This window comes from Coregonus lavaretus (genome assembly GCF_964263955.1).
Source record: "Coregonus lavaretus genome assembly, chromosome: 8".
Lineage (NCBI taxonomy): Eukaryota > Metazoa > Chordata > Actinopteri > Salmoniformes > Salmonidae > Coregonus > Coregonus lavaretus.
In genome coordinates, this window is record NC_139995.1 from 32,853,208 (window position 1) to 32,866,324 (window position 13,117).

Sequence of the window (13,117 nt, forward strand, 5' to 3'; positions counted from 1 at the left end):
TCTGGCTCCCAGGTGTCTTTTATACAGGTAGCGAGCTGAGATTAGGAGCACACTCTTAAAGGGAGTGCTCCTAATCTCAGCTTGTTACCTGTATAAAAGACACCTGTCCACAGAAGCAATCAATCAATCAGATTCCAAAATCTCCACCATGGCCAAGATCAAAGACCTCTCCAAGGATGTCAGGGACAAGATTGTAGACCTACACAAGGCTGGAATGGGCTACAAGACCATCGCCAAGCAGCTTGGTGAGAAGGTGACAACAGTTGGTGTGATTATTCGCAAATGGAAGAAACACAAAATAACTGTCAATCTCCCTCAGCCTGGGGCTCCATGCAAGATCTCACCTTGTGGAGTTGCAATGATCATGAGAATGGTGAGGAATCAGCCCAGAACTACACGGGAGGATCTTGTCATGATCTCAAGTCACCAAGAAAACAATTGCTAACACACTACGCCGTGAATGACTGAAATCCTGCAGTGCCCACAAGGTCCCCCTGCTCAAGAAAGCACATATACAGGGCCATCTGAAGTTTGCCAATGAACATCTGAATGATTCAGAGGAGAACTGGGTGAAAGTGTTGTGGTCAGATGAGACCAAAATCGAGCTCTTTGGCATCAACTCAACTCGCCGTGTTTGGAGGAGGAGGAATGCTGCCTATGACCCCAAGAACACCTTCCCCACCGTCAAACATGGAGGTGGAAACATTATGCTTTGGGGGTGTTTTTCTGCTAATGGGACAAGACAACTTCACCGCATCAAAGGGACGATGGACAGTGCCATGTACCGTCAAATCTTGGGTGAGAACCTCCTTCCCTCAGCCAGGGCATTGAAAATGGGTCGTGGATGGGTATTCCAGCATGACAATTACCCAAAACACACGGCCAAGGCAACAAAGGAGTGGCTCAAGAAGAAGCACATTAAGGTCCTGGAGTGGCCTAGCCAGTCTCCAGACCTTAATCCCCTAGAAAATCTGTGGAGGGAGCTGAAGGTTCGAGTTGCCAAACGTCAGCCTCGAAACCTTAATGACCTTAATGACTAGCCAACTACAAGAAACGTCTGACCTCTGTGATTGCCAACAAGGGTTTTGCCACCAAGTACTAAGTCATGTTTTGCAGAGGGGTCAAATACTTATTTCCCTCATTAAAATGCAAATCAATTTATAACATTTTTGACATGCGTTTTTCTGGATTTTTTTGTTGTTATTCTGTCTCTCACTGTTCAAATAAACCTACCATTAAAATTATAGACTGATCATGTCTTTGTCAGTGGGCAAACGTACAAAATCAGCAGGGGATCAAATACTTTTTTCCCTCACTGTATGTGCTCTTTATGACAGAATGTTAAATTAGGTAGATAAACTGGGTTTTTCTCCACCAAGTTACACTACTCAAAATGCATCTAATTGGTGGAACAACCCACTTATAAAATGACAAATATGTATAAAATGTATTGCGTAACTTGCCATATCCTGAAAATTAGCTTAACGTAATTAGATAGAAAGGTGAAGGCATTTAACAGAGTTCAGCTCGACTCCTTCCTGTCCTCTTCCCAGCATTCCTCCTCAGGTTTTCCGGGCTCGTTTTCCCAGGACAAGTGGCGGAGAAGAGTCTTCCTCCTTGGAGCAGGAAGCCCGCTTCCCACTCGAGGCGTTCTCCAAAACTCTGGGGAGAGAAATTCTCAGAAGTGAGTCTGGGGCCTTTGATCATATATCAAGCCCCAGGTTAATGGAGCACAAAGGCCAAATCACATTATTAGAAAATAATAAAGTAGGACAATTCATGACTTCTATGGAGATATTCTCTCACAGACAAATGGAACAGCAACAGGTGTCTATTTTAGCCGGATGAGTCCTGGTTCATGTGGTTGTTCCGGGGGAAAGAACAGTAGAACATTATGGTTCTCTCTCCCATCCCTATGTATATCACCACTAATGATATAGCTAGATTAAAGCACTACTTGACAACAGTGTGTTTCCAGGGAAACGGTGCTGATGTGTTGAAGTGTTGGTCATGGTGGTCTGGATGCAGTTTAGTGCAGATCCTAATTGACTGTCTACGGTCACTGCAGATGGCTAATAACATAAAGGATCTCTCTCTCTGTTCTCTTCTCACATTCCCCTTTGGCCACATACCCATGAACACAAACAGAAGGTCAAGTCTCTGCAGGGGGCAGCAGGTCACAGACCCCTCTACACTGTCAGGCTCAGTATGGCCCTGTGGGGTGCATATAAAAGCATCACTACATGTAAAGCAGGGATGGGCATCTGTGATTGGGTGGGGGCCACAGAAAAACGGAACTCATCATGAGGGGCCGCAGTGGCTCATGGGTCTGCGTACCCACATCCATACACCCCTCATGCAATTCAACACATTTTGCCATGGGGCAGAGAGAAGATTAGCAATTTTATAACACATTTCATGCAATTGTACTCAATTTGCCATGGGGCGAATATTTTTTTTGCAGTTTTACAGCTAATTTCCTGCAATTCTACACATTTTGCCATAGGGTGGATGCAAATGTTTGCAGTTTTTAATATGATAACTGATGATCAATGGGCTCCACCCCGGTTGGTAATTCAACCATTCTTGCTACAGGTTTACATAGCTGGCCGCTGGACTAACTTACCAATCTAAAATTGTTTTTCTGACATGGGCTAATTAAGTGACTGCTGATGCACAACCAAATTTCGAAATTGCACCTTGTGTATTCTATTATTTTAACTCTCAACAGTAAGTTATTAGTCCACAGGCCTACAAAAGGGGGGCCGCCAGTTGCCCATCCCTGATGTAAAGCATCGGCCTGGCAGGGTGCTGCAGGTCAAAGGGCACAGTCTCAATAAGAGCTATGGTGACCCTTCAGGTCACCCTCCTAGGATTATTTGTATTCTATTTCACCTTTATTTTAGCAGGGAGTCCAATTGAGACCAAGGCCTCTTTTTCAAGGGAGCCTTGCATGAACACAATATATAAAATGTACAACATACAAACATACAATGTAATAAAAGCATTCAATACTACAATCAATTTAAGAAGCAAACACATTCCTCAACAATGAGGTCCTCCATTATGAACTTCAACTGCCCTAAAGGCACCAGAGCATCAAGGTGCAGAGGAGCTCTGCAGATCATTCCATATACAGGGCGCAAAAGAACTATGCAGATATACTTAATTCCGAAGAGATCAACGGGACATCTAGAGTTAACCATCCCTGTGATCGGGTCTGCTGACTGGTATGTCTGTAATTTAACAAGAAGCCTTTGTGACCACTGCTATAAAAGAAGCCCATTTTAATTCTTAACTAACTCATCAATATGCTTTTTTCAAAGTTAGCTTTTCGTCAATCCAGATACCCAGATATTTATAAGCCGGGACATGAACAATGTGGGAACCATCCAAATTACATATGCATAAACCAGCTTTTAGGAAAATAACATATACTTAATTTTACCTGCATTAAGTACCTAGTCCAGTTCAACAAAGGCTTTCTGCAAAGCATAAAAGGGAGAATGTAGTTCTGAAAGAGCCTGGTCAACAGAAGGGCCAACAGAATACACAAAAGTATCATCCGCATACAAGGGGAGGTTACAATTTCTTACAGACAAACCAATATTGTTTATATAGATAGTAAAAGTACAGGGTCCAAAATCGACCATTGGGGGACACATTTAGGTAATATCAAGAAAACCTAATTTAACATCATCAGAAGAAACACATTGTGTCCTGTCTGTCAGGTAGTTGTGCTCCAGGGAGCACATGAGGAGCCTTCCAGACCCTAGGGATCACACCCGAAATACAGTCAGGTCCATAATTATTATGTCCAAGACCAAAGAGCTCTCCAAGGATGTCAGGGACAAGATTGTAGACCTACACAAGGCTGGAATGGGCTACAAGACCATCGCCAAGCAGCTTGGTGAGAAGGTGACAACAGTTGGTGCGATTATTCGCAAATGGAAGAAACACAAAAGAACTGTCAATCTCCCTCGGCCTGGGGCTCCATGCAAGATCTCACCTCGTGGAGTTGCAATGATCATGAGAACGGTGAGGAATCAGACCAGAACTACACGGGAGGATCTTGTCAATGATAAGGCAGCTGGGACCATAGTCACCAAGAAAACAATTGGTAACACACTACGCCGTGAAGGACTGAAATCCTGCAGCGCCCGCAAGGTCCACCTGCTCAAGAAAGCACATATACAGGCCCGTCTGAAGTTTGCCAATGAACATCTGAATGATTCAGAGGAGAACTGGGTGAAAGTGTTGTGGTCAGATGAGACCAAAATCGAGCTCTTTGGCATCAACTCAACTCGCCGTGTTTGGAGGAGGAGGAATGCTGCCTATGACCCCAAGAACACCATCCCCACCGTCAAACATGGAGATGGAAACATTATGCTTTGTGGTGTTTTTCTGCTAAGGGCACAGGACAACTTCACCGCATCAAAGGGACGATGGACGGGGCCATGTACTGTCAAATCTTGGGTGAGAACCACCTTCCCTCAGCCAGGGCATTGAAAATGGGTCGTGGATGGGTATTCCAGCATGACAATGACCCAAAACACACAACCAAGGCAACAAAGGAGTGGCTCAAGAAGAAGCACATTAAGGTCCTGGAGTGGCCTAGCCAGTCTCCAGACCTTAATCCCATAGAAAATATGTGGAGGGTGCTGAAGGTTCGTGTTGCCAAACGTCAGCCTCGAAAACCTTAATGACTTGGAGAAGATCTGCAAAGAGGAGTGGGACAAAATCCCTCCTGAGATGTGTGCAAACCTGGTGGCCAACTACAAGAAACATCTGACCTCTGTGATTGCCAACAAGGGTTTTGCCACCAAGTACTAAGTCATGTTTTGCAGAGGGGTCAAATACTTATTTCCCTCATTAAAATGCAAATCAATTTATAACATTTTTGACATGCGTTTTTCTGGATTTTTTTGTTGTTATTCTGTCTCTCAATGTTCAAATAAACCTACCATTAAAATTATAGACTGATCATGTCTTTGTAAGTGGGCACATCTTACAAAATCAGCAGGGGATCAAATACTTTTTCCCCTCACTGTATGTATGTATGTATATGTATATATACAGTGGGGAGAACAAGTATTTGATACACTGCCGATTTTGCAGGTTTTCCTACTTACAAAGCATGTAGAGGTCTGTAATATTTATCATAGGTACACTTCAACCGTGAGAGACGGAATCTAAAACAAAAATCCAGAAAATCACATTGTATGATTTTTAAGTAATTAATTTGCATTTTATTGCATGACATAAGTATTTGATCACCTACCAACCAGTAAGAATTCCGTCTCTCACAGACCTGTTAGTTTTTCTTTAAGAAGCCCTCCTGTTCTCCACTCATTACCTGTATTAACTGCACCTGTTTGAACTCGTTACCTGTATAAAAGACACCTGTCCACACACTCAATCAAACAGACTCCAACCTCTCCACAATGGCCAAGACCAGAGAGTTGTGTAAGGACATCAGGGATAAAATTGTAGACCTGCACAAGGCTGGGATGGGCTACAGGACAATAGGCAAGCAGCTTGGTGAGAAGGCAACAACTGTTGGTGCAATTATTAGAAAATGGAAGGAGTTCAAGATGACGGTCAATCACCCTCGGTCTGGGGCTCCATGCAAGATCTCACCTCGTGGGGCATCAATGATCATGAGGAAGGTGAGGGATCAGCCCAGAACTACACGGCAGGACCTGGTCGATGACCTGAAGAGAGCTTGGACCACAGTCTCAAAGAAAACCATTAGTAACACACTACGTCGACGTGGATTAAAATCCTGCAGCGCACGCAAGGTCCCCCTGCTCAAGCCAGCGCATGTCCAGGCCCGTCTGAAGTTTGCCAATGACCATCTGGATGATCCAGAGGAGGAATGGGAGAAGGTCATGTGGTCCGATGAGACAAAAATATAGCTTTTTTTTCTAAACTCCACTCGCCATGTTTGGAGGAAGAAGAAGGATGAGTACAACCCCAAGAACACCATCCCAACCATGAAGCATGGAGGTGGAAACATACTTTTTTGGGGATGCTTTTCTGCAAAGGGGACAGGACGACTGCACCGTATTGAGGGGAGGATGGATGGGGCCATGTATCGCGAGATCTTGGCCAACAACCTCCTTCCCTCAGTAAGAGCATTGAAGATGGGTTGTGGCTGGGTCTTCCAGCATGACAACGACCTGAAACACACTGCCAGGGCAACTAAGGAGTGGCTCCGTAAGAAGCATCTCAAGGTCCTGGAGTGGCCTAGCCAGTCTCCAGACCTGAACCCAATAGAAAATCTTTGGAGGGAGCTGATAGTCTGTATTGCCCAGCGACAGCCCCGAAACCTGAAGGATCTGGAGAAGGTCTGTATGGAGGAGTGGGCCAAAATCCCTGCTGCAGTGTGTGCAAACCTGGTCAAGACCTACAGGAAACGTATGATCTCTGTAATTACAAACAAAGGTTTCTGTACCAAATATTAAGTTCTGCTTTTCTGATGTATCAAATACTTATGTCATGCAATAAAATGCAAATTAATTACTTAAAAATCATACAATGTGATTTTCTGGATTTTTGTTTTAGATTCCGTCTCTCACAGTTGAAGTGTACCTATGATAAAAATTACAGACCTCTACATGCTTTGTAAGTAGGAAAACCTGAGAAATCGGCAGTGTATTAAATACTTGTTCTCCCCACTGTATGTATATATCTATACACAGTGGGGAGAACAAGTATTTGATACACTGCCGAATTTGCAGGTTTTCCTACTTACAAAGCATTCTTCCATTTTCTAATAACTGCGCCAAAAGTTGTTGCCTTCTCACCAAGCTGCTTGCCTATTGTCCTGTAGCCCATCCCAGCCTTGTGCATGTCTACAATTTTATCCCTGATGTCCTTACACAGCTCTCTGGTCTTGGCCATTGTGGAGAGGTTGGAGTCTGTTTGATTGAGTGTGTGGACAGGTGTCTTTTATACAGGTAACGAGTTCAAACAGGTGCAGTTAATACAGGTAATGAGTGGAGAACAGGAGGGCTTCTTAAAGAAAAACTAACAGGTCTGTGAGAGCCGGAATTCTTACTGGTTGGTAGGTGATCAAATACTTATGTCATGCAATAAAATGCAAATTAATTACTTAAAAATCATACAATGTGATTTTCTGGAATTTTGTTTTCGATTCAGTCTCTCACAGTTGAAGTGTACCTATGATAAAAATTACAGACCTCTACATGCTTTGTAAGTAGGAAAACCTGCAAAATCGGCAGTGTATCAAATACTTGTTCTCCCCACTGTGTGTGTGTGTGTGTGTATATATATATATATATATATATATATATATTATATATATATATATATATATATATATATATATATATATATATATATATATATATACACACACACACAGTGGGGGGAAAAAAAGTATTTAGTAAGCCACCAATTGTGCAAGTTCTCCCACTTAAAAAGATGAGAGAGGCCTGTAATTTTCATCATAGGTACACGTGAACTATGACAGACAAATTGAGAATTTTTTTCTCCAGAAAATCACATTGTAGAAGAAATCAACTGTGGGAGCAATTATTAGGATATGGAAGACATACAAGACCACTGATAATCTCCCTCGATCTGGGGCTCCACGCAAGATCTCACCCCGTGGGGTCAAAATGATCACAAGAACGGTGAGCAAAAATCCCAGAACCACACGGGGGGACCTAGTGAATGACCTGCAGAGAGCTGGGACCAAAGTAACAAAGCCTACCATCAGTAACACACTACGCCGCCAGGGACTCAAATCCTGCAGTGCCAGACGTGCCCCCCTGCTTAAGCCAGTACATGTCCAGGCCCGTCTGAAGTTTGCTAGAGTGCATTTGGATGATCCAGAAGAGGATTGGGAGAATGTCATATGGTCAGATGAAACCAAAATATAACTTTTTGGTAAAAACTCAACTCGTCGTGTTTGGAGGACAAAGAATGCTGAGTTGCATCCAAAGAACACCATACCTACTGTGAAGCATGGGGGTGGAAACATCATGCTTTGGGGCTGTTTTTCTGCAAAGGGACCAGGACGACTGATCCGTGTAAAGGAAAGAATGAATGGGGCCATGTATCGTGAGATTTTGAGTGAAAACCTCCTTCATCAGCAAGGGCATTGAAGATGAAACGTGGCTGGGTCTTTCAGCATGACAATGATCCCAAACACACCACCCGGGCAACGAAGGAGTGGCTTCGTAAGAAGCATTTCAAGGTCCTGGAGTGGCCTAGCCAGTCTCCAGATCTCAACCCCATAGAAAATCTTTGGAGGGAGTTGAAAGTCTGTGTTGCCCAGCGACAGCCCCAAAACATCACTGCTCTAGAGGAGATCTGCATGGAGGAATGGGCCAAAATACCAGCAACAGTGTGTGAAAACCTTGTGAAGACTTACAGAAAACGTTTGACCTGTGTCATTGCCAACAAAGGGTATATAACAAAGTATTGAGAAACTTTTGTTATTGACCAAATACTTATTTTCCACCATAATTTGCAAATAAATTCATAAAAAATCCTACAATGTGATTTTCTGGATTTTTTTCCCTAATTTTGTCTGTCATAGTTGACGTGTACCTATGATGAAAATTACAGGCCTCTCTCATCTTTTTAAGTAGGAGAACTTGCATAATTGGTGGCTGACTAAATACTTTTTTTTACCCCCACTGTATGTATGTATGTATGTATATAAATATATATATATATATATATATATATATATATACACACAGTGGGAAGAACAAGTATTTGATACACTGCCGATTTTGCAGGTTTTCCTACTTACAAAGCATGTAGAGGTCTGTAATTGTTATCATAGGTACACTTCAACTGTGAGAGACGGAATCTAAAACAAAAATACAGAAAATCACATTGTATGATTTTTAAGTAATTAATTTGCATTTTATTGCATGACATAAGTATTTGATCACCTACCAACCAGTAAGAATTCTGGCTCTCACAGACCTGTTAGTTTTTCTTTAAGAAGCCCTCCTGTTCTCCACTCATTACCTGTATTAACTGCACCTGTTTGAACTCGTTACCTGTATAAAAGACACCTGTCCACACACTCAATCAAACAGACTCCAACCTCTCCACAATGGCCAAGACCAGAGAGCTGTGTAAGGACATCAGGGATAAAATTGTAGACCTGCACAAGGCTGGGATGGGCTACAGGACAATAGGCAAGCAGCTTGGTGAGAAGGCAACAACTGTTGGCGCAATTATTAGAAAATGGAAGGAGTTCAAGATGACGGTCAATCACCCTCGGTCTGGGGCTCCATGCAAGATCTCACCTCGCGGGGCATCAATGAACATGAGGAAGGTGAGGGATCAGCCCAGAACTACACGGCAGGACCTGGTCAATGACCTGAAGAGAGCTGGGACCACAGTCTCAAAGAAAACCATTAGTAACACACTATGCCGTCATGGATTAAAATCCTGCAGCGCACGCAAGGTCCCCCTGCTCAAGCCAGCGCATGTCCAGGCCCGTCTGAAGTTTGCCAATGACCATCTGGATGATCCAGAGGAGGAATGGGAGAAGGTCATGTGGTCTGATGAGACAAAAATAGAGCTTTTTGGTCTAAACTCCACTCGCCGTGTTTGGAGAAAGAAGAAGGATGAGTACAACCCCAAGAACACCATCCCAACCGTGAAGCATGGAGGTGGAAACATCATTCTTTGGGGATGCTTTTCTGCAAAGGGGACAGGACGACTGCACCGTATTGAGGGGAGGATGGATGGGGCCATGTATCGCAAGATCTTGGCCAACAACCTCCTTCCCTCAGTAAGAGCATTGAAGATGGGTCGTGGCTGGGTCTTCCAGCATGACAACGACCCGAAACACACAGCCAGGGCAACTAAGGAGTGTCTCCGTAAGAAGCATCTCAAGGTCCTGGAGTGGCCTAGCCAGTCTCCAGACCTGAACCCAATAGAAAATCTTTGGAGGGAGCTGAAAGTCCGTATTGCCCAGCGACAGCCCCAAAACCTGAAGGATCTGGAGAAGGTCTGTATGGAGGAGTGGGCCAAAATCCCTGCTGCAGTGTGTGCAAACCTGGTCAAGACCTACAGGAAACGTATGATCTCTGTAATTGCAAACAATGGTTTCTGTACCAAATATTAAGTTCTGCTTTTCTGATGTATCAAATACTTATGTCATGCAATAAAATGCAAATTAATTACTTAAAAATCATACAATGTGATTTTTTGGATTTTTGTTTTAGATTCCGTCTCTCACAGTTGAAGTGTACCTATTATAAAAATGACAGACCTCCACATGCTTTGTAAGTAGGAAAACCTGCAAAATCGGCAGTGTATCAAATACTTGTTCTCCCCACTGTATATATATAAAACATGGGGGATTGGAAGTGATGCAGACAATTACATTGATGGAAGTTACAATCTATCTGCAATATTAAGCTGATCTTACCCACATCCCCCCCAAAAAAGAAAAAATAAATGATTAATTGGCCACAAAATGTACATTTTGAAATGGCCATCTCAGTCTGAAAACAGGGGTGTCAATACGTTTGACCCCTACCATTGAGGAAAAAAAAGATTACTTGTTAAACAAAATATTTTTCTCTTAGCAATTGTATTAGTATAAAATTGTACACTGTGTGTACAAACATTAAGAACACCTTCCTACTATTGAGTTGTACACTCAGTGTATAATTCCCAATTTTTTTAGCCTACAATATAGCTCATTATTTGAATAATTTATTTTATACAGTCATTTATGCTCATCTTTATCAAGGGTGTCAATAATTTTGGACCCCACTCTATCTGTGTTCCAGGTCTGAATGAAATCGCCCCACCTGACCTTCCAAGGCCTGATTTCAAATGATGAAATCTCAGAGACGGCGTGCATTTCCTATTGCTTTCTCCTGAACTTTCTCACCTCTTCCTCTCCATGTCTGCTCGGCCTCTTATCGCCAGGGTGATGTAGAGAAACCTGAGAAGCAGTCACACGATGTTCTCTCCGAGAAAAAACGCATTTAAATTAATTAACACCAAGGGTAAGCTGGTTTTCGGGTCGACAATCTGCCCAAATAATTTTCCACCATCTACGTTTCATGTGGAATAACCGGAATAGACTGTCGCCTCTAAGAAGAGAAGTTATGTGCTCCCCTCCCTCTCATAGCAACTTTGTTACAATGAGAGAGGACACTTGCCAGGAAAAACTCAAATTAATAGTTCATTTTGAACGCTGCCTAGTTTATCACATTTTGTAGGCCACCTCCTCATCATACCAATTATACAAAGTTTTACTCTTATACACCAACACAAACACACACTAGAGTCCTGCATCGTGTCGGATACCCACGGTTCCCTGCAGCCATATCTCAGACTGCCCATCTTAATGTTTTATTTTTATTGGCCAGTCTGAGATATGGCTTTTTCTTTGCAACTCTGCCTAGGTCAGCATCCCGGAGTCGCCTCTTCACTGTTGACGTTGAGACTGGTGATTTGCAGGTACTATTAAATGAAGCTGCCAGTTGAGGACCTGTGAGGTGTCTGTTTCTCAAACTAGACACTAATGTATTTGTCCTTTTGCTCAGTTGTGCACCGGGGCCTCCCACTCCTCATTCTATTCTGGTTAGAGCCAGTTTGTGCTGTTCTGTGAAGGGAGTAGTACACAGCGTTGTACGAGATCTTCAGTTTCTTGGCAATTTCTCGCATGGAAAAGCCTTAATTTCTCAGAACAAGAATAGACTGACGAGTTTCAGAAGAAAGTTATTTGTTTCTGGCCATTTTGAGCCTGTAATCGAACCCACAATTGCTGATGCTCCAGATACTCAACTAGTCTCAAGAAGGCTAGTTTTATTGCTTCTTTAATCAGCACAATAGTTTTCAGCTGTGCTAACATAATTGCAAAAGGGTTTTCTAATGATCAATTTGCCTTTTAAAACGATCAACTTGGATTAGCAAACACAACGTGCCATTGGAACACAGGACTGATGGTTGCTGATAATGGGCCTCTGTATGCCTACGTAGATATTCCATTAAAAATCAGCCGTTTCCAGCTACAATAGCCATTTACAACATTAACAATGTCTACACTGTATTTCTGATCAATTTTATGTTATTTTAATGGACAAAAAAATTGCTTTTCTTTCGTAAACAAGGAAATGTCTAAGGGATCCCAAACTTTTGAACGGTAGTGTATGTATATGTATATATATATATGTATATATATATATATATATATAGTTTTTTTAGGAACTCAGTCGGGGTGTCGACTTACTGTTGAGAGTTAGAATAGTAGAATGCACAAGGTGCAATTTCTAAATTTGGTTGTGCACAAGCAGTTTTTATCTTATGTCAGTCACTCAATTAGCCCATGTCAGTTAAAAAATTTTAGATTGGTAAATTCATCTAGCCAGCTACCTAAACTTGTAGTATTCATGGTTGAATTACCGACCGTGGGACCCCCATTGATTTAGTTAGTCCCTCTCACTCATATATGATTAAAAACCGCAAATAAAATCTTCACCCAAGGCAAAATGTGTACAATTGCAGGAAATTATCTGCAAAACTGCATTTTTTTTGCAACTGAATGAAATTTGTTATAAAATTCCAAAGAATCTTCTCTGCACCCCATGGCAAAATGTGTAGAATTAGAGCAAACTTGCTTTAAAATGCACAATTTTCTCTACACCCCATGGCAAAATGTGTAGAATTGCAGGAAATGAACTGTAATACTTCAAATATTTCCTCTGTGCTGTCAAGAGGGGGACCGCTAAAATGTTTTGCCCCAAAAGGCTAGGGCCGGCTCTGACTGCATGTGTGGGTATGCAGACCCGCGAGCCACTGCGGCCCCTCATGGTAAGTTCAGATTTTTTGTGGCCCCCACCCTAATCAAAGTTGCCATCCCTGAGCTAGATGGAAGGAGCTATTGATAGCATGCAGCAAAGACATGACGTATATAAACTTAAAAAAATACAACTATAGTGTAGCAGTTTGGTAATGGAAAAAGCATTCATTTGTGTCAAGTCAAGCGAGACAGCTGTCCTGGCAGATGCCTTAGTAATTTCACAAGGAGGCCTACAATTACCTGCTTTTGGTAATGGTAATTTCCCTGCATCAGCTAACTCCAAATGACAAAAACCCA

At 42.5% G+C, this 13,117-nt stretch overlaps 1 protein-coding gene across 1 annotated transcript in view; it reads right to left on the reverse strand.

The window, feature by feature from the left end:
* Nucleotides 1-1,286: 1,286 nt before the first annotated feature.
* rad18 (RAD18 E3 ubiquitin protein ligase) overlaps nt 1,287-13,117 on the reverse strand; it is a 79,231-nt gene continuing 67,400 nt past the window's right edge. Inside the window, exon 12 of the mRNA XM_084167986.1 lies at nt 1,287-1,662. Within this exon, the coding sequence (XP_084024112.1) occupies nt 1,563-1,662 (100 nt within the window). The 3' untranslated portion in view covers nt 1,287-1,562. The remainder of the gene's footprint in view (nt 1,663-13,117) is intronic.